This window comes from Astyanax mexicanus, chromosome 21, assembly GCF_023375975.1.
Source record: "Astyanax mexicanus isolate ESR-SI-001 chromosome 21, AstMex3_surface, whole genome shotgun sequence".
Lineage (NCBI taxonomy): Eukaryota > Metazoa > Chordata > Actinopteri > Characiformes > Acestrorhamphidae > Astyanax > Astyanax mexicanus.
This window is the reverse complement of record NC_064428.1, coordinates 26,282,799-26,303,662: the sequence shown is the minus strand read 5'-3', so window position 1 is coordinate 26,303,662 and position 20,864 is coordinate 26,282,799. Positions and strand designations below refer to the sequence as shown.

General features: G+C 37.6%; 1 protein-coding gene across 12 annotated transcripts in view; it reads left to right on the top strand.

Annotated features, from left to right (window-relative positions):
• The window catches only part of mcf2la (mcf.2 cell line derived transforming sequence-like a), a 122,191-nt gene that overhangs the window by 74,464 nt on the left and 26,863 nt on the right, over positions 1–20,864 (top strand). For all 12 annotated transcript variants that reach the window (XM_049470176.1, XM_049470183.1, XM_049470172.1 and 9 more), the window contains 5 exons: positions 609–699; positions 15,628–15,747; positions 17,019–17,135; positions 18,204–18,353; positions 19,399–19,523. In XM_049470176.1, coding sequence (XP_049326133.1) covers positions 609–699; positions 15,628–15,747; positions 17,019–17,135; positions 18,204–18,353; positions 19,399–19,523 — 603 coding nt within the window. The remainder of the gene's footprint in view (positions 1–608; positions 700–15,627; positions 15,748–17,018; positions 17,136–18,203; positions 18,354–19,398; positions 19,524–20,864) is intronic.

Below are 20,864 nucleotides of genomic sequence, written 5' to 3'. Positions count from 1 at the left end.
GCTAATACAGTACAATATACTACTGAAATCTGTTACATATATGTTTATAGACTAATGTAGTGTACTATATTACTAAAATACATTACAGGTTTGTTTAATTACTAATACAGTACATTATATTACTGAACTTTTATGTGCTTAAAAATGTTGCAGTATAGGAATGTACTGAAATCTATTATTTCCTGTTCTACTGAAATCTATTACCTTTATGTCACAAGAATGATACAGTTTACTAAACTACTAAAATGCATAACGTGTCTAAAGACAATAAAATATACTATGCTGCTAAAACGTATAACATATATGTTTAAAGAATCTTTAACACTACAGATATTTCAGTACATTAGGAGTTGAACACTATTTCAGTACATTGTGATCAGTAGATTTGTCTGTATTAATAGGAAGGCTGTATTTGGGTCAGTGTAATAATTTGTTTTTTGGGATATTTTGAGGATAAAGTTTCTTTTCTTGGTTGCTAGACGTGGGTGTGATAATCCAATTTTAGAGGGAAAATTCAGGCATGTAGTAGCAGTGTGTGTACCTGTGTGTGTGAGTGTGTGCGAGAGATAAATGTGCTGCCATGGTGACCATGCTGCTTTGCTTCGTAGCCTCAGCGCATCAGGAGTTGGCTTCATCCTGGTCATCGACCGCAGGCAAGACAGATGGGCATCGGTGAAGGGAACACTACTGCGCATCGCGGTGAGTGTAACACTCTGTAACACTCACACACATACAGTATATACACACACCATTCAAATGATAAAAAAAAAAAAAAAAAAAAAAAAAAATATATATATATATATATATATATATATATATATATAGTATATCTAGCAAAAGTATTCAACCTCTTTCTTAGAAATGGTCAGATTTAGATACTGACCAAATCTACTGAATGAAAAATGATGTGTGGAGGTCACACCACGTTAATTAATTAACGTCTTTTATACAATCTTTTATGAAAGTTATGTTTGTGCAAGCTGTGCTGCACTGTCAACAAATGCACTAGTGCACTTGATTTTTTTTTTCCTGCACAGTCTTGTAAGTCACATGGTTGTATTGATTTACCTGTCTTACCAGCATAAGAGAAGCTTTCTCTGGTCTTCAAAATCTTTTTGACTTCCACACTTCCCCTGAACTGCCATTACTTTAATAACATTCTGCACTGTAGAAACCGCATATAGCTTTCCACTTTCTTGTGGACGATGATTAATCTTCCACAAGATTTTGGTGTTTCTACAGTAGGTTTAAAGAGTCAAACAAAGGTTGCAAACTTGATTAGGGTATTATAATTTGTGTCTTTGTATTGGTTCAGTGTCCAAACTTTTGTCCTCTTAGTTCTCTGTGTGTGTGTGTGTGTGTGTGTGTGTGTGTATTTTAGTGTTTTCACATTGTCCAAGCAAGAGAAAACAAATCCCACGCTTCTTTTTATAGACCCTTTCAATATTTTATATTCAGTCTGCTGCTCTCAGAGAAAGTACTGCACTCCAGGCCTGTCGTCTGTACACAGAGTAGATTTAATTTTACAGAAAATTTAGATTTTTTTTTTTATGGCAAGCATACCAGTAGTGGCGTAAAGTTATCCAATAGGTGTGTGTAAGACTGGTGGAGGAGAACATGCTATGATGCATGAAAACTGTGATAAAAAAGAAGGGTTCCAACAAATATTGATTTCTGATTTCTTAAAACTTCTTTTTTTTTTTTGCATTTTTTGAAATCTAAAAGCTGCATCTTTTTTGTTATTTCAGCCATTTCTCATTTTCTGAAAAAATATATGCTCTAAATGACAATATTTTTATTAGGGAATTTGGGAGAAATGTTGTCTGTAGTTTATAGAATAGAACAACAATGTTCATTTTACTCAAACATAAACCTATAAATAGCAAAATTAAAGAAACTGATTCAGAAACTGTAAGTGTCAGAATTATGGACTGTGCTCTGTAATTGTGCATACAGTCACTGGTTGCTGAGACCAGCAGATGGGTGGTCATCGTGTTTCATCATGTTTTGGCCGGTGGTCTTTGTGGTCATACTTTCAGTGGGCCTCTTGAGTTGTCAACAAGTGTAGAAACCACAGGGGTTGTTCCACAGGGTCTGTTTGGGGGCCCCCGTGTATGTGTGTGGCTAAGTGTGTTTAGTTGGTCAGTAGAGGAAAGGGTCACTGGGCTAATCTAATTAGCAGTGTTTAGTGGATCGACTATGAGAACCTCCACTATGCTAATGATTCTCTTTTATAGCTAATAGAGTAACTGTATACTGTCTTATACTTAAAAAAGTATTTATATATTTATACTGTGGCTTGCAATAGTATTTATATTCTTTAACTTTTTCACATTTTGTCACATTATATTCTAAAACCTAAATGTATTTTATTGAGATTTAAAGTGATAGTCCAACAGAAGTAGCATATATTTATGCAGTGGAATGAAAATGATACATGGTTTTTAAAAAATTAATTAAATAAAACATATGAAAAGTGTGATGACAAAAGTATTGGGCACTTTTTACTATAAAACCACCTAAACAAAATCCATCTGCTGTAGTACAGCGTTATATAAGAGTTTTAGTGAATTTTATCCAGTACTGAGGCTAAAGCATTATTAGCATTAGCCGCTAACCACATTAAACGCTAGCTCTTTCTCCGTTCAGAGGTGAATATTATCAGCTTGTACCCTGCTGCTAACCCCGACTAGCAACGTTGGAGCAGCATTAGCACCTTATAGTGCAAAAATACATTTTAAAAAGTTTTTTGAAATTGAAGTGTATGTTTATTATTTCAACACGTTAAAACAAATGCTAGTCTTGATGCTAACAACACAAGCTAGGCTAGCTAATTTCTATTGTTTTTAAGCTATAGGCTGTTTATTCAGATCAGTGTACTCAGCAAATGTAAATGATTAAAATGTAAACAGTTTTGGCTTAGTCTTTAGGCTAAATTATCACCATGTTTTGGAGTATAAGTAAATACATTAGCATTCGCTGCTTATGCTAACAATATAACAGGCTCATGTGCTGTGAAATGAAGCAGAGAAGGCTGGTCTAGTGTGTGAAACAGATACACTGGAGTGAATTTAATTAGATGCAGCTTAATTTTATTAATCAATTAGCACAAATTGCGAGCATTAGCCGTTCTAGCTGATCTGCATTTGAAGCTGAATGTGACAACTGACTGTAGTGACCAGTTGTGCCCTTTTCTGGATCTAAAAAAAATCTAAATAGTGTAAAATATCTAAGAAATTTCTTTGATTTTAGTGTCAGTGTTAGCTTCTACAACCACCTGATATTTAGTGTATGGATTGTACAGCATTAAACACTATATAGAAAAAGTATGTACTAAATAACAGTTAACCTCAGTCCGGGGTTGCCAGGTTAAGGACACTGAATCTACACAAATGAACGAAAGAAGAGTTTAATAACTTTTGAAGTGGCAAAAGATAATCACAGTTGTAGCTAAATTATGTGAGGATATACACCCCAATTTTTTTCCCTTTATTTTCACAATTTAAGCTGTTCAGGTCCAGTCAATAATGGAAATGGTACAAAATCCAGTGTACAATCCAGTTGGCAGTGAACTGCAAAAGCCTTTAAAGGAAAAAAAAGAGTTGGAAGCTGGGGGGGAAAAAAAGTTATTTTAGGTCTGTACATTTATTTTTTTTTAAATAGGAGTTAAAAATCAGAAATAGAAATAATAAAAAAAAATCTAAATTTATAATTTACGGGAGTAATGCTCAGTATGCGTGTGTGTGTTGGGTTTATCAGTGTCACTGCAGTTGTTGTGTGTGTGTGTGTGTTTTATTGCGGTGGGTTCAGTGAGGTGGTCTACTGACCTGTTTCTCTGTTTCTGCAGTGGTGTGTGATCTTCTCTCTGCTTGATTATCTCTCACCCTGGAGAGGAGTAGTGGTTTGCGCTGCTGTATAAACAGCGCTATCTCTGAGCCTGCGGCAAATCCCACTTATTACACTACTTCACCTCCTCTATTGTCCCTTTGTCTCTCTCTTCCCCTTTCTCTCTCTCTCTCTCTCTCTCTCTTCCCCTTTCTCTCTCTCTCTCACTCTCACTCGCTCTGGGTGTGTGTATATGTGTGTTTTTTTTTTTGAATCACCTGTCATTTCACACCTGTTTCCTGTTAGTCACACATGTAGTTAGAAGTAACAGCACATCTCTCTCTCTCTCTCTCTCTCTCTCTCTCTCTCTCTGTCTTTATTGTTTCTTTGTTTTTTGAGTCTACCGCTCTTTCCATCTGTCTCCTGTTCTTTGTCCCTCTATCTTCCTCTTTTCATTGTTTTTTTCTTTCTCTATTGATTTATGTATTTATTCTCTTATCTTTCCTACTGATAAAACCAATTTCTAATTATTTATCTTTAATTCCATTCATTCTTTTGTTATTTTATTTCTTTATTTTATTGGTTTTATCAATCCTTCTTTCTCTCTTCCTTTTCATTCCTTCTGTTTTTTACTTTCTTGTTTTTACTGGTCTTTGTCATTATCATTTTGCTGCTCTTTTTTATTTTTTTATTTTCTTTCATTTTGCTTTTATTTTTCTTTGCTCCTACCTTTCTTTCTTTTCTATTTCTTGCTACTTTCTTTGTCTCTCTTTTTCCTTTTTCTTACTTTTTTTATTTCTTATTAATTTTTGGTTGTCTCTCATCTCCCTCTTTTACCCCTTTTTCTGCTTTTTTTTGTTTTTCTTTTTTTCTTTTTCTCTTTATGTTCTTTTTATTTGTTTCTTCCTCATCTTTCTCTCAGAGTCTCTCCACTCTCTATTTTATTTTGTATTTGCAACTCTCTCTCTTTCTCTCTCTCTCTCTCTCTCTCTCTCTCTCTCTCTCTCTCTGTATATAGTTAATTGGTGATGGTTGAGAGTGGTGCAGCTGCTGGTGAAAGTGTGTTATTGTGCTTTGGCTGAGGGGTTCTGAACAACAACATTCTCTCTATCACACACACTCTCTCTCTCTCTCTCTACAGCAGTAAAGAGTTTTAGACATATAATATTTATTGTTTCTATTTATTCTAATACATTTAGGTTTTTAATACAAACTTAAATATGATTTTTTTAAAAGAGGTCTTAATGCTGCATTAGTCACCATGGCTAGATCCCTCAACACCAGCATCAAACCACAAGTCGGAATTCTTTCGTATAAATCAATTAGCATTTAAATGATGTTCTGATCCACAGCTTTCAGCACCGTGGCCCAGTGGACAGCTCCTGGCCACGGCTGGTCTGTAACTCTGAACAGAATGCTGTAATCCTCCACCCCCACCCCCACCCGCCCCAGACAGACCCCTCTAAATCACTTTAGCTTATTTTAATGTATGCAGATGAATGCTAATGTATGATAATTGGACACAGATAAACATCTTCCCCGATTCGGCTAAGGCGTGAACGCTACAAGGACCTGGCCATATTGGAATTACCTGAACAGTTGTGTTTTTAGCACCCCCACTTTTTTTTTCTATCTGCACAAAAGAAATCACATGCAGGCTTTTCACACTCAGATTCAGACACAGTCGATTTAATAATTATGATCCTAAAAATCCACTGATGATTGATTGTCAGGCTGTGAGTTTTTGTCAGAGCGTTCGGCGCTTATATAATATTAAAATTCAATCTGTGGAGACTGTGGGAAGCTTAAGTACCATGTGAGTAAACCCATTATGGTCATGGGGGGTAGCTAACTAAGTTAAGTAAAGCTAAGTTAAGTAAAGCTAAGCTAAGTAAACAAAACTGTAATAAAAAAAGACTTTCTTTAAAAGTCAAACGAAAGCTGATTTCTCTCCTGAAAACTGTTTATTTGGGTGAGTAATGCGCTTCTGTTGATTTACAGTAAGCTTAGATTTCCAAATTTCTCCAGCACTAAGGCTGCAACATTAGCATTAGCAGCTAACCGTTAGCTTGTTTTAGCACGTAAACACACAGGCTACGGTTCGATATACTCAACTCTGAGCGATGAAAGTGCTAGCATGATTAGCGGCTAATGCTAAAGCTGCTCCAGCATTGCTAGCTGTGGTTAGCAGCAGGTTACAGGCCGATAATACTCACCTCTAAACAGTTAAAAAGCTAGCGCTTAGCGCAGATAGTGGCTAAAGTGAATGCTGCTCCAGCATTGCTAGCCTGGGTTGGCGCAGGTTACAGGCCAATAATACTCACCTCTGAACAAGGAAATAGTGGTAAGCTGCTAATGCTATTGCTACTCCAGCCTCGGCATTGGAAAACTGAAACTCCTGTATAGTGCTGTACTTCAGCGGAGTGGCTTTACTGCTTTTTACAACCTGACTGGTGAAGAGTAACTGTTTATTATACCTTGGGTGTATTGACAAATATCTTTCAATTATGATTACTTATCTTAGTATCTATAATTACATAATCATTGTGTGAAACCTTGTATTTTATATGCATTAACCAATACTCACATTGTATTTGATCATTTTTATTACTCACAGTGTATTTTACACACATTTATATAGAAGATTAACCAATAATCACAGTATATTCTTTACATATATAGTAAAACATTGTTTGATCAGGCATGTGACTAACAGACTTTATGATGACAAATTAACCCACACGATACATAAGGCATTTACTAACACATAGGATCTATTATATGGCAGACTAACCACGCGCCACTAACACATTCACATATAACATATGAGATCTATTGTGAGACTTGCGTAGCTCATGCTTGAAGCATTTCGTTCACTGCATGTCTCTGACTAACGGCCATCAATCATCAGCTAGTGCACTCTGTATGAACTGGATTGATACAAAGGAGACTTCGGGATGAACAGTGCGGCCTTTCTCTCTCTGTGCGTACAAAGTTCTTCACCTACCAAAGCGGGAGGACGCGCGCACATAGGGAGGACGGCGCTGTCCAATTCCTGAAACAATACCACACTGTCTGGCTGGATACAGTCAAGGCCAAACACTGATGGTCCGGTCAGACACGTGAAATGGATTACTAACACGTGAAATTATGCATACTAACATGAGATGATTTTAGCAACGCCTTATTAGCAGGTTTCACGTCATTTGGGGTATAAACATGGAGTCAGATCAGAGGGGGGTCAGAACTTATGCTGGGACGGCTGTTAAACTGTCTTTCTGTGTGTATGGTTCTCCTGAGCTCAGTAATAAATACTTGGTTTGCTTTCAACTTCACTCCACCTGTCTGACTCTCTCTATCAAACGAACACGCAGGGGAGTTGTACCCCGGATGAGGGGTGGGTGGAAACCCATCTTTCATTTTCTTTTTACAACACTGGTAAAATTCATACATAAGGTGCACCAGATTAAAAGGCACACCGGAGCACTCATGGTAGCGCTGCTGGGTGGCATTAACTGCTAACGCTAATGCTGCAGCCTTAGTGCTGGAGAAATTTGGAAATCTAAGCTTACTGTAAATAAACAGAAGCTCTTTACTCACCCAAATAAACAGTTTTCAGGAGAGAAATCTGTGTAGATTTACATCCAGAGCTCGTTTGTCTTTAAACGAAAGTCTTTTATTGTTACAGTTTTAGCTTAACTTAACTTAGCAACTTAGCTAGCTACTACACCCACCACCACCCAGCGGCAAGACCTGCTGAATTAGAAGTTGCTTAGAGTGTCTTTTAAAATGTGCCTTATAATCAGGTGCGCCTTATTTATGAAAATAAACCAGAAAATAGACGTTTATTAATAGTGCGCCTTATATTCTGGTGCACCTAATAAGGTGAAAAATACTTTAAGTCCCTGTCATTGAAAGATGCTTTCTAGAACCCAAAGTGGTTCTTCTACGATTTTCCTCCAAAAGTCCCTGTTTTTAGACACCACTGTTTTTTTGTCAAGAGTATATACTAATGCCATTGCTAATTGGGCTAATGGCTAACCTGTTGTTCTTAATAAGCACTTAATATTGCTCTCCTCCCTCTGGATCGCCGCTGAATCAGTTAATTCTGACAAGCTTTCTTCTCCTGCTGACCTGCTGCTCCTCTCAGGGCTGAATCTTCAGGTCCATATCCATTAGCCTGTTCTTTAACTGTTTTTCTCCCTCACACTGGCTCCGCCCCTACCCCCCACCGCTTCCCAGGGGAGGTTATTAAGGGGCTGTGTCCTGCCTGAATAAAGGGGAACGCTCTCATACTGGATGACGTGTCCTTGCTAGAGCTGGCCTTGATGGAGCTTTGATGAATAAGGCTTAAGGGTGGTGTTGAGATTCAGGACGCCTTAGAGCTCGGATGAGTGTAGAAAAGGCTGAACATTAAGAAGAATAGCCTGTGATGTTACATAGCTTATGTAATGTATATTGTAAATATTGTACATGTAACATAACTGGTTGCATATCATTTGTAGTTATCTGTGGGTAAAAATCTGTGTGACAAAAAAAAAGTATCAGCAATTTTGACTGTATTTTGCAAAATATTACATTTTATCTGGTTACCATTAAATGACTTGCACAAACACCACATATATTAAATATGAAAAAAATTATTAAGTGATTGTACAGTCAATGTGCAAGCAGTTGCTAGTGTGTGTGTTTCTGTGTGGTTACTAGAATGCAGCCAAGTTGTTTTTAGCTTGTTAGGTGGTTGCTGAGGTGCTGTAGATTGCTGCTATATAGTTCTGGAAAAAAATAAGAGATCAACTAAAAATGACTAGTTTCTTTGATTTTACCAAATTGAAAACCTCTGGAATATAATCAAGAGGAAGCTGGATGATCACAAGCCATCAAACCAAACTGAACTGCTTGAATTTTTGCACCAGGAGTAAAGGCATAAAGTTATCCAAAAGCAGTGTGTAAGACTGGTGGAGGAGAACATGACAAGATGCATGAAAACTGTGATTAAAAACCAGGGTTATTCCACCAAATATTGATTTTTGTACTCTTAAAACTTTATGAATATGAACTTGTTTTCTTTGCATTATTTGAGATCTGAAAGCTCTGCATCTTTTTTGTTATTTCAGTCATTTCTCATTTTCTGCAAATAAATGCTGTAAATGACAATATTTTTATTCGGATTTTGGGAGAAATGTTGTCTGTAGTTTATAAAATAAAACAACAATGTTCCTTTTACTCAAACATATACCTATAAATAGAAAAATCTGAGAGATTAATTTAAAAACTAAAGTGGTCTCTTCATTTTTTCCCAGAGCTGTATCATTGCTAGTCATTGCTTTGAGCTAATGAATAACAAACATTGGTTTTATATTACACAAAGTGAGTAGTGGTTTAAATGGTGGTGTGTGTTGAGTAGTGGTGTGCAGTCACTCCATCACTGTCGCTCTACAGTGAGTAGATCACACACTCATAATGACTGTCTACGCTCCATTGGGTTTAATACTAACTCACTGAGAGAATGTGAGGGGTGTGAGGAGTGTGTGGAGTGTGTGAGGAGTGTTAGAGGTGAGTGAGGACAGTAGCTGGTGCTTTTCTGAGTTGTGTTTAACAGGGGGATTTGAACAGGTCATGAAGCAGCAGCTCGGGGTCAGAGGTGAGGAAGATAAGGTGAGAGAAATGAGCTGGGGGTCACTGGGTTTAACCCCCCTGCTGTTTATGTAGCGGGTGGGATTCAGGTTATTAGGAGAGGCTAGAGCTGGACTTTCATATAGAAGCTCTGTCAGATAGAAAAACATGTTTGTGGGCTACAGTCTGGCCCATCCAATTTAGATAAAGCAATGTTAACTGTATTAGTTATTGTGTGTGTGGGTGTGTGTGTGTGGGTGTGGGTGTGTGTGTTTGTGTGTGTGTTGGGGGCTTCTATCTGGGCTTTTCTGCTGGGACAAAGCAACCTAACTGAATTAAATGTATGTGTGTGTGTATCTGCTAGTCAATTGTTTGGTCTGTCTTTCTGCCACTATAAATATTTAGCTTAGACCAATAGGGGTGTCCCAGTCTGATTCATTGAGTTGGTATTAGTGTATCATAGTATCATAGTAACCAAGATCCTGATGGTTTCACAGTATATCACAGTATTAAATATTGTCATTATTATTTTTTTTGTTTGTTTGTTTGTTTTTGAATGACTGGGTTTTTATATGGGTTTGTGACTTACTCTACTGTTAGGAGCACATATAATATAAAACACTAAGGCTTTAAATTAGGACTTTGATTACTATAGGGTTTACTTTTCCCGCAGAAATATTACACAATACATGAAGAAATCAGACTTTATTATCAGAAAAAACAACTGAAGAATGTAAACAATAGACCTTAAAATGAGATACTAAATATTTTACATAGTTCCATAAACAATATAAATGGTACAAAATGTTATTCTTGAAGCCATTAGAGGCATTACATTATTAATATCAGCCACAATTCCTTTCTTTGAGTTCAGTGTTAATTAAAATTATCCTTCAAACTACAGTATTAATATATTTATAAGGGCTGTAGTTACTGCTCTCGAAGTGTATTTGCACCTTGTATCCAGAGATTTGGGGAGTTTTTATCTCTTGTGCTAAATAAATGATTTTGTACCCATGACAGATTCTGGGCTAATTTCAGGGATAAGAGGAACTTTTCCCAACATTTCTCAATTCCATTAGTCTCTTTTCTGAGTAAATAATAGCTGTTTGCTGTTGTTTTTCTATTTTACTCTGATAAAAAAAAAAAAAAAACAGCAGCAGGCGCTCCTCAGATAAAGCGCTGTTTTGTTATTTTTTTCCAGGCAGGACCAAGCCACAGGGCTGAGTTTCGATTACTCCAGTGTATTAGCTTGTTATGCTAACTGGCTAGCATTAGGTACCAAGCTGTATTTGCTTCTTTGGCAGTGCTGTTTTTACACAGCACTCCGCAGCACCTCTAGCAGTATCGTGGTATGTCGAAAAATAAATACTGGTTTTAACACTATCTGTTATCTAAGACATAGTAGCTAATGAGCTAGTCAGGGGTGTTTTTGTACTAGATGCAGTGGTCTTGCTAAAAGGTTGGGAGATATTTGTTATAGATTTGCTAGATAGTTGCTGTGTAGGGTTGGTAGTTTATTGCCAAGTGTTTGCTATGAGGTTGCTGATGATGATTCACTAGGTGGTTGCAATGGTGTTGGTAAGTGGATGCTATGTATCTGCTGTTGTTTTGCTGGGAGATAACTGTAGTCCTGCGCTTGGTGATTGCTGAGTGGATGCTATGGTTTTACTGTGTGGTTAATGTAGTGTTGCTAAGTTGTTGCTGAGGTATTTCAGGTGGTTTCTGTGGTGTTCAAAAATTTTAATGAAAAAAAAAATATTTGACCATCATATGATACATTGTGTGGGTGTGTGTGTGTTGCTCTTTAAAAAATGTTACTGCTTTCTGTCTGTCTGTCTCTCTGTCTGGATATCCAGTTTAGACAAAGCAGTGTAACAGCATTGGTCATGTGTATGTCTGCAAATTGAATTCTGTGAGTGTGTGTGTGTCTTTGTGCTGATTAGAGTGATGGTGTATCAGTGTGTTGGCAGCTGCTCCCCGGAGAGAGCCCCCCTCCTCTTGCAACCACACACACACAAATCTCTCCAGACACGCGTCGCTCACCCTCTCTCTGTCTTGCTCTCCTTCACTTTCTCTGTCACTAGCCATCCATCTCTTCCTTTCATTTCTGTCCCCCAGGTATGAGTGTGTGTATGAGAGAGAAAGAGAGAGAGAGAGAGAGAGAGAGAGAGAGAAAGAGAGAGAGGGAGAAAAAGAGAGAGAGGGATATAAAATGCCTTAAGTTGTGATACATCAGCTTACCATACCCCCAGAATAACCTACAACACCCTGCACACACACTGATCCATACCAGTGCGCACACACACACTCGCACACACTCACACACATATACAAAATTCAATTTGCACACAAACTCACTATTGAATAAGGCACCCAGTGGATAGCAGAGGTAGACCGGGAAATAAGGAGAGAAACAGATGAACCGTCAGAGAGAGAGGTAGAGAACAGAGGAGACAGACGGAGAAAGAGAGACAGAAATATGAGATATGAGAGAGAGTGACCAGATGAGAGAGAGACAGGCAGAGGGTCAGAAAGTCAGTGTGGTCCAGCAGGCTAAGCACTGCCACTATGATCAGGAGATCGACGGTTTGAATCCTCTTCATGTAGTTTGCCATCAGCTATGGGAGCCCTGAGAGAGCACAAGTGGCCTTGCTCTCTCTGGGTGGGTAGATGGCACTCTCTCCCCACATCACTCTAAATGGTGATGTCTACAGCACAAGGCGTCTGTGAGCTGATGTATGAGAACCAAAAGAGAGAGAGAATGAGAATAAGGTGAAAGAAACTCAGACAGAGAAAGACAGGAAGAGAGAGACAGAGAAAGATGGGGGGAGAGACAGAAAGATGAAGTTGAGACAGGGAGAGAATGAAAAAGAGACAGAATAAGAAGGAGAGAAGGAGTGAGACAGCCTGGCATAACTGGAGAGGGAGACAGATGGTCTGAGAGGGGAAAAAGGGAGAAAGACCAATAGACAGACAGAATTAAAGGAGTGAGACAGAGAGAGACGCAGAGGCAGAAAGAAACACTCTACTATTCTGAAGTCTGTCTTTCGGTCCTCTCATTTCTGTACTTTTCTTTTGTCTCTCTCGCTCTCTTTTTCTTTCAGCCTCTTTTTTTTTTTAATCTCTCTCCCACACATCTGCTCACAGCGAGATGGACAGTGTGTTTTCATTCATGATTCATGCAGAAGTGCTGTGTGTGTGCTCTGTTAACATCTACTGTGTTATGTCACTACATGTCTGTGTGTGTGTGTGTGTGTGTGTGTGTGTGTGTTTATGGCCCTGTGCACTATTAAGGGAGGCACAAAAACCCACAAATTGTCCAGTCCTGTCATAAAGCTCAGTCTCCAGAGATCCTGCAGTTTAACCACTCAAACCCACCACCTCCACCTCCAACACACACACACACACACACACACACACACACACACACACACACACACTTCGAACAGCTTTCTATCAGCAGTGTGTATCTAAAGTGCTTTATATTACATTAATAGCATAGTCGTGTTTTTTTGTGTGTGTGTGTGTGTGTGTGTGTGTGTGTGTGTGTGTGTGTGTCTGTGTGGTGTTCAGGATAAGCGTGTCAGTCTGTTTCTGTAGATCAGCTGATTGTGATGGTAATAGAAGGTCAGGTTCAGCCGCCACCTCCGTTCAGAACAGCTCAAATTATGTTTTACATAAATCCATGGCTGTGGAGGTGTGTATTTAAACTCCATTCCGTAAGCAGTGGATACAGACAGAGGAGCAAAAGAATCAGAAAAAAGCTGGAAGAAAAAAAAGACAAACAAAATAAACTATATAGATGTTTTTTAAAGACAAAAAAATAAATAAAGAGGGGTAGAATTAGAGATTAAAAGAAAATAATTGGCAATAGGAACGAAAAACAAGGGGAAATGGAAGACAGAGACTGAAAAAAAACAGATAATAAAAATAGAAAAGGAAAGAAAAGACATGGAACAGAAGAAAGAAAAAAGAAAAAATGAGAGAAATAAATGAATAATGAGAAAGAAAGACAAAGAACAAAGATAAAGAAGGCAGAATAAAGGAAGGAAAATTAAAACAATAAAAGTGATATAAATAAATAAAATATTGAAAATGAGAGAAATAAAGGGAAAGGAAGAAAGAGCAAGAGAGTAAAAGAAAAGATGAGAGTAGAAAAGGACTAGAAGTGAAAGAAGAGAATGAGACAAAGAAAGTAAGAAATAATGAAATAATGCAATGAAGCAGAAATGAAGACAGTTGAAGACAGTTAAGGAAATAATGAGGAATAAAGGCTGAGGAGGGAATTCTTCTGCTTCTTCTGGAGAAAGCAGTGCAGTTTAGGGGTTAATTACTGTGCCTGCTCCACTCGGACCCTCAGAGCCAATTAAGCTCGTTATCCCCCCTATATCCCCCTATACCCCCCCATACCCCCCAATACCCCACCCTGCTCTAATTGCTTAAACAGAACAAAAACAAACAGCAGTGCGGTCCAGAAAACACCGTCTGTCTGCAGCACCGTCCAAACGCCAGTCCAGAGTGTGATCCACTCACTGCCAGAACATGCAGAGCTTTAAACGTGTGTGTCTGTGTGTGTCTGTGTGTGTGTGTCTGTGTGTGTCTGTGTGTGTCTGTGTGTGTGTGTCTGTGTGTGTGTGTCTGTGTGTGTCTGTGTGTGTGTGTCTGTGTGTGTCTGTGTGTGTGTGTCTGTGTGTGTCCGTGTGTGTGTGTCTGTGTGTGTCTGTGTGTGTGTGTCTGTGTGTGTCTGTGTGTGTCTGTGTGTGTGTCTGTGTGTGTGTCTGTGTGTGTGTCTGTGTGTGTGTCTGTGTGTGTGTGTGTCTGTGTGTGTCTGTGTGTGTGTGTGTCTGTGTGTGTCTGTGTGTGTCTGTGTCTGTGTGTGTGTGTCTGTGTGTGTCTGTGTGTGTGTGTGTGTGTGTGTCTGTGTGTGTCTGTGTGTGTGTCTATGTGTGTGCTGCACACACACAGCCTTCTGAACACTGATCCCCCACCAGCATCTGCTGTTCAGATAAAGACAATAGTATGGGTGTACAAATATCCCCATTAGTGTATCTTGATTCAAATGATTTATGTAATTTAATTCTATATCATTTGATTCAGTTATAGTTGATTACAATAATAAATCAATTTAATTTTACCTTTAAAATAAAATCCAAGTAGTTTTCAGTTCCAGAAAGAATTGAGTTGATTAGTTTTATTTTATAGTATAATTAATCGTTTTCCAGACATACTGTATTTCATCAGATTGAATCATGGTAAATCTGGGATTCATGGAATGATTCTTAAAATGTATATGTATATAAAATGTTTTTTGTCTTCTAAAGAAATTATTATTGAATGATCTATTAAATCGTTTCATGAAGAATCATAATCAAATCTGTGGGAAAAAAATCTAAATATACTTAAATATAAAATATAAAATAATTTCTAAAGAATCATAATGTATTTGAATCATGTGTATTATACTTCATGACATAATAAATATATAAATTAATTTCCAAACTAAACATAATTACATTGAATCATGATAAAATGTTGGTCATGATTTCAGGGATACATTCTAATAGAATAATAATTTAATCAATCGTTATGGAATATTTATGATGTTCTTTCTTTAATTATTCAAAATTGAATTGTAAAAAAGAGTTGATGTAAAGAATCTGTTTTGAAATTATTATAACTGAACAGAATAATGATGTTTTTTTATTATCCATTCAATAATATTTGAAAGAATACCCAAGAATTTATATGATTCAGCCAAAAAATATAAAATATAAAATCATATAAAACCTTTTTTTTTTTTTTTTTTTTTATACATGAACCCAATAATTCAGAGGTCTGAGATGGATGTGTCTGAGATGTTTTCAAGCTGACCGGGGTCTGGCTGATCCTGGACCAACTTGTGTAGGTCTGTCTGAGTCAGTGTGAAGGGGGCTCTGCTACAGTGTATTGATTAGCTGATGAATATTTAAAGAGACAGCGCGCCCTGTGGATCAGACTTTAATGAAGTGTTGGCAAACGTGGGGAGTCTTTGAGAGAAACACATATACACACACACACACACACACACATACAGACACACACAGGGTAGCAGTTCACAAGATGGGATTTTTGAGGGGTGGTTGCTGTGACAACAAGAAATAGATTTTTTATTCTGTCTGTGTGTGTGTATTTGTGTGTCCACAGGGCTCATTCCCAGGAAACCTGCAGCTGGTGCTGGTGCTGCGGCCCACCACTCTGTTCCAGCGCACACTGTCCGACTTCCTCTTTAAGTTCAGCAAGGATGAGTTCAAAATGAAGGTGCCGGTGAGTGTGTGTCTATTTAAGCATGCACACACACTCACACACACACACTTTGTTTTTTAACACTCTTACAACAAGACATTTACTATACGTCCCATAAACCCATAAATAACTGTTGATATAGACTGTATTTCCCAAACAAAAATGTAGACACCAAGTCATTTTAATGCATTTAGCTACTTTGAGGCAGATCTAGGATTTTTCTGAGTAAGGGGCCCCAAGGGGCCACAATATTCATACAGGGGCCAATTATTATTTGACCTGTCACGCCAAAATGCCAAAAGTTTTACACAAAAAAAAACTGTAATCTATTTTTTTTAGAATCAAAAGGAAATAGTGTATATTTTAAATTTAAAAACATATTACTTCTGGAACTTTGCTTTTATGTATATAGTCTACCATTTTTGATTGCAGATTTTATATTTTTTTGTAAAACTTTAAACACAAAATTGACTAAAAAAATCTTCTTACCAATTTTATAAGCATTCTTACTGAACAAAGACAAATTAGAGACGGGACAGAGGCACTTAAGGGGGCCAATCAGATGTCAGGTGGGGCCATTGCCCCTGTGGCCCTGCCCCTATTAACGCTAATGAATTTTAACCATTACAAATTTTTACACACACACAAAGATTATTAACATACAGAAGCAAATAAATAAACATATAAACATATAAATAAATAAATAAATAAATAAATAAAGCAAACAAAAGATTCCAGATGACTTTAGCAGCAAAACACAAAATAGAAAGAAAGGACTGGCAACATCCAAACCCAAACAGTTTTCAAATAACTGCAAATAATAAAAAAATATGTGTATTAAAAAAATATTTAAAAATATATAATTTTCTTTCTGTAAAATGTGGATTGCCAATTCTATTTTGTTGTGTAACTTTTGGCACAAATTTACATTAAAGTGTTTAAACATGGTGATACTGGTGAACTGATATTTGGCCCCTCTATGAATATTTTGGCCCCTGGATTCTCCACTGCAGCTGTTGTTCATCTTCCCACTCAACGCTTTGTATTACGCACTTCATTAAGCGCATGAATGTGTGCTCACACACGCAGACACACACACACACACACACACATGCACATACATACATACTCTCATTTACTGGTTCAGTGTGTTTCATTATTACACTAATTACATCAGCATTGCTGACAGTCTGACAATTACAACCTCCCTGGAGCACGCTGTAGATTGATGTGTTTTCTATATATGTTTGTGTGTGTGTGTTTGTGTGTGTGTGTGTGTGTGTGTGTTTTAGGTGATCATGCTGAGTTCAGTGACAGAGCTCCACAGCTATATAGACCGCACCCAACTGACGCAGGAGCTGGGCGGTACTCAGGAGTACTGCCACGAGAAATGGATTTCACATCGCACCGTGAGTAGTAGAAGTGAAAGAGGGAGGGGAAAGAGGAGTAGACTGAAGGAAGGATTAATAAATAGATGTCTGATGGCTAGATTTGTGCATGGTTTTGTTTGATGAAGAAAAAAAGTATATATTTAGCTGGTTGAACAGATATTAAAAGATATGATTGGATAAGTACCATAATCACGGAATAAACCAAACGCTGTCTCTGCTGCTCCATGCTGTTTACACACTGAGCGCAGTCTGTGCAGCATTCACTGCTCACATACACATGACTGGGTTCAAACACTGATTGAAAGCCGGCGAATTTTCAAGCATATATAGAAACAAACTACAGGTGTAAAAACACTCTTTTATACTCAGCAAATTACGTTCTTATTCAGAAATCCTTACAACCATGCTGAGATGTTTATAATAATGTGAAAAAGTTACCTCTATTTCTCTATTTCTCATGCATTTTCTCAAACATACAAGTATAAACTAGTATTTTAATTGACACCGCTAATATGAATAGAATTGCATTCTACATTTCTTACATTTGTTCTTTTATTGGCATTTAAATATTCACTATAAAAACTTGTGTCGTAGGAAGAGCAAGTCAGATTAATCACAGTTAATCGCAGAATAATATTGTGATTAATCTGATTATATTTTTAATCGATTGACACCACTAATATTAACAGCAGACAGCAGATATGGAGAGAGTGTAAAACTCCTGTAATCAGATATAATCCTGTGTTGGACGGTAACTGAAAGCTGTGTGAGGTGGCAGTAATCCACTCTGCTGAGGAACAGGGCTTACCCCTCAGTTTGAGTGAGTGAAAGCTTTATGACCTGCTGTAGATGAGTTCACTCTTCAGTAACCAGGCATTGACCTGTGCAGGCTGGGTATTGATTCAGTGGTCATAATGGATTAAGCTGTGCTGTTTGCTTTGTGGATTAATTGTGTGATTCACCTGCAGTGTGTTCTTTATGATGTGTATTCTGTAGGTTGTAGGTTCTGTAGTTCTGTGTTTAATGTGTAATACTGGTATATAAAAAATCTAAGCTACTCAAATAAGTGTGTCTTCTTGTTTGCAGGCCATTGAAGGCTTTGCTCTGATGGTGAAGAAGACTGCGCAGACCCTGCAGGCCTTCGGGACGGAGCTGGCTGAAACTGAGCTGCCCAACGACGTGGAGGCCACATCCACCCTGCTGACCACACACACAGAGAAGAAAGACGAGATGAAGGTGAGGGAGGAACAGGAAGCTCCAACAGATAGTTTGAACCTCTAGTGCTGGACTGAATGGAATGACACTAACCAACTGCATTAAAAGCGAATGACTAGTCGTTTTTACTGCAGCCTTCTTTCTATCACCACTGGGACATTAGTGGCGCAGTGATTAGAGTGCTGGTTTATTGATCACATGGTTGTGGGTTCGATATTTAGCTCTGCTGACCTGCCTTTTGAACCCTTGTCCAAGACCTTCAACCATCTTTGCTGGTTTAGCTGCAATATATGAAGATTATTATTATGTACAAGTGTGTAAATATAATAAAAAGTAAGCTACTTAACTGATAGAAATGTTACAAAATATATTTTTACCTCAGCAGTTCAATTTTAATTATATATTTACCTCAGCAGTGCAATTTTAATTATACAGCTCTGGAAAGAATTGAGCACTTCAGTTTCTGAATCAGTTTCTCTGATTTTGCTATTTATAGGTACATGTTTGAGTAAAATGAACATTGTTGTTTTAAGCGTTCAGAAATCAACATTTGGTGGAATAATCATGTTCTTTAATCACAGTTTTCATGCGTCTTGGCATTTGTTTCTCTCCTACAATTTTCAATTTGGTAAAAACAAAGAAACCCATCTCTCATTTTTTTCAGAGCTGTATATTTACCCCAGCAGTGCTATTCTAATCATAAATTTACTGCAGCAGTGCAATTCTAATAATATATTTACCTCAGCAGTGCTATTGTAATAATATATTTACCTCAGCAGTGCAACTCTAATCATATGTTTACTGCAGCAGTGCTACTCAAGTCATATTTGAGTGATATTTACACAAAGAAAAGCAGGCAGTGGTTTGTTAAACAAACAAATTCACTTAAAACAAAAAACAGTTTTCTTACCCCGAGATCACAAACTGATACCAAACTGATACTGTTTTTTAATTAATTTTACTGTATGAGTGTCTCAAGATAAATTGAACTCAAACCTGCCATTTACTGCCTCTCCCTGTCAGCTCTCTTAACACATTTGTTTTGTTTGTCTTTCCGTGTGTACAGGAGGATCTGAAGATTGCTCTCAGTCAGGGAGGCCGTTTGTTGGAGAGTATTAATGAGCCACTGGTGTCAGATCCAGACTACACCATGAATCACGATGAGCTGGAGAACCTGTCTACTGTGCAGAGGTGTGTGCCTGTGAAGCTTGCTGGTTGTTTAATATACTGAATATGCTTCTGGGACTAGGTGATATTTGCAATTTTGCATTTTGAGTAGTAGAAAAGCAGGCAAAAAATAACACAGCAGGAAATCATGTACACTATGTTTTAGCTTTCGAAGCTATGCTTCAACACGAGGTGATGGTTTATCCCTGTAGCTTTCTTTCACCCAGTAAACAATAAAAGAACAAAAAGTACCAGAAAAAGACTCCAATCTGTATGCGCATGCGAAACGCAGCAGTATGGGTTCAGCAGATTGCGATTGTGATTGCTGTATCTACTGTAACTGTAGATTATTTTGTACAAATAGCAAGTATTCTTAGAGTAGTCTATTACGTTTAATATGCTGCAACTCCCTTTTAAACTTCCTTATCACTTCCTTACTCCATTCGAGTGCACTTGTCTGGAGTCCAATTCTGGCATGGAGACAAAATTCAGCATACATAGCCAACAGAGGTGTGGTTTTAGCATTATTCTGAAAAACCGAACACTACATTTTTATTTTAGAATGGTTAATGTGGGGTTTGATACAGTGTCTCATTCTTTGTAACTCAAGAATTAGAGTTTTAGCATAGCAGTGTGTGTGTGTGAATGTTTCATAACTCAAGCAGGGCATGGGTTATGTAATGTGTGGGACTGCAGCAAAGGCTGTGTATTTTAGGACAGCCTAAAAACTCCAGTGACATCTCAAGCCTGTGTTGGCAGAGCTCCCTGTGAAGGTGGGTGGTTGATCAGGTTATGTTATGTGCTTATTTCCTGAATAGAACCAGACTCTGATGTATGTGTTCATTCATTTTTTCACTCGCTTGTTCGTTCATTTGTTCTGACCAGAGCTATTAAACTTAATGCATCAGGGCTTAAACTATATTTATGACACATAATACTATGTGCTTTAAACTATTACTACTGCCTACTGCACTACTACGACTAGTACTACTACTATAACAAGACTCCACGAACTGTATGAGCAGAAGGCTACAGTCACAAGAATTGAACCATTGAATGCATCTATGATATACAACACTGACATGCTATTCTAATGATATATTTACCTCAGCAGTGCTATTCTAATTATAAACTTAACTCAGCTGTGCTATTCTAATCATACATTTACTGCAGCAGTACTGCTCAAGTCATATTTAAGTGAATTTTACACAGAGAAAACCAGCCAGTGGTTTGTTAAACAAACAAAAATCTTAAGGCTCAGTTTAACTAAGCTCAACTTAAGCTCATTTATTCACTTGCTTGTTCATTCATTTGTTCAGACCAGGGCTATCAAACTTAATTCATTTGTGTTTAAACTAAATACAT